General features: G+C 40.6%; 1 protein-coding gene across 1 annotated transcript in view; it reads right to left on the reverse strand.

Annotated features, from left to right (window-relative positions):
* The window catches only part of LOC119593007 (ran GTPase-activating protein 1-like), a gene marked incomplete at its 5' end in the record, with an annotated part of 7,001 nt that overhangs the window by 5,073 nt on the left and 1,544 nt on the right, over nt 1-384 (reverse strand). Inside the window, 2 exon segments of the mRNA XM_037941898.1 lie at nt 1-70; nt 242-353. Coding sequence (XP_037797826.1) covers nt 1-70; nt 242-353 — 182 coding nt within the window.

Genomic DNA, 384 nt, shown 5'->3' on the forward strand with positions numbered 1-384 from the left:
AGGGAGTCAAGGGCCTCTAACTGACCCAAGTCGTTCAAAAGGCTGACAAGCATTTCCCGTCCATCCTCACCTGTGCAGGATGAGTGTACATCATTTGAGTACCATTTACGCTAAGAATATAAAACCTCATCTGTCAGAATACTAAGAACAAAATGTTGGAGAACACAAAGACATGACTTAACAACTCAGTTAATAAATTAATATTCTAAAAATAAATTTCTAATATCAGAGAGTCACTCACCAAACTGATTGCAGTCCAGCATGAGCTTCTCCAAGTTCTCTTTATCTGCCATGGCTTCAGCTATTGCCAATCCACCTTTGATGGTAATCTCATTACTGTCCAAGAACAGCTCCTGAAACAGACCAGGTCCTGATCAGTCCAGA

This window comes from Penaeus monodon, chromosome 31 (assembly GCF_015228065.2).
Source record: "Penaeus monodon isolate SGIC_2016 chromosome 31, NSTDA_Pmon_1, whole genome shotgun sequence".
NCBI classification, from domain to species: Eukaryota; Metazoa; Arthropoda; class Malacostraca; order Decapoda; family Penaeidae; genus Penaeus; species Penaeus monodon.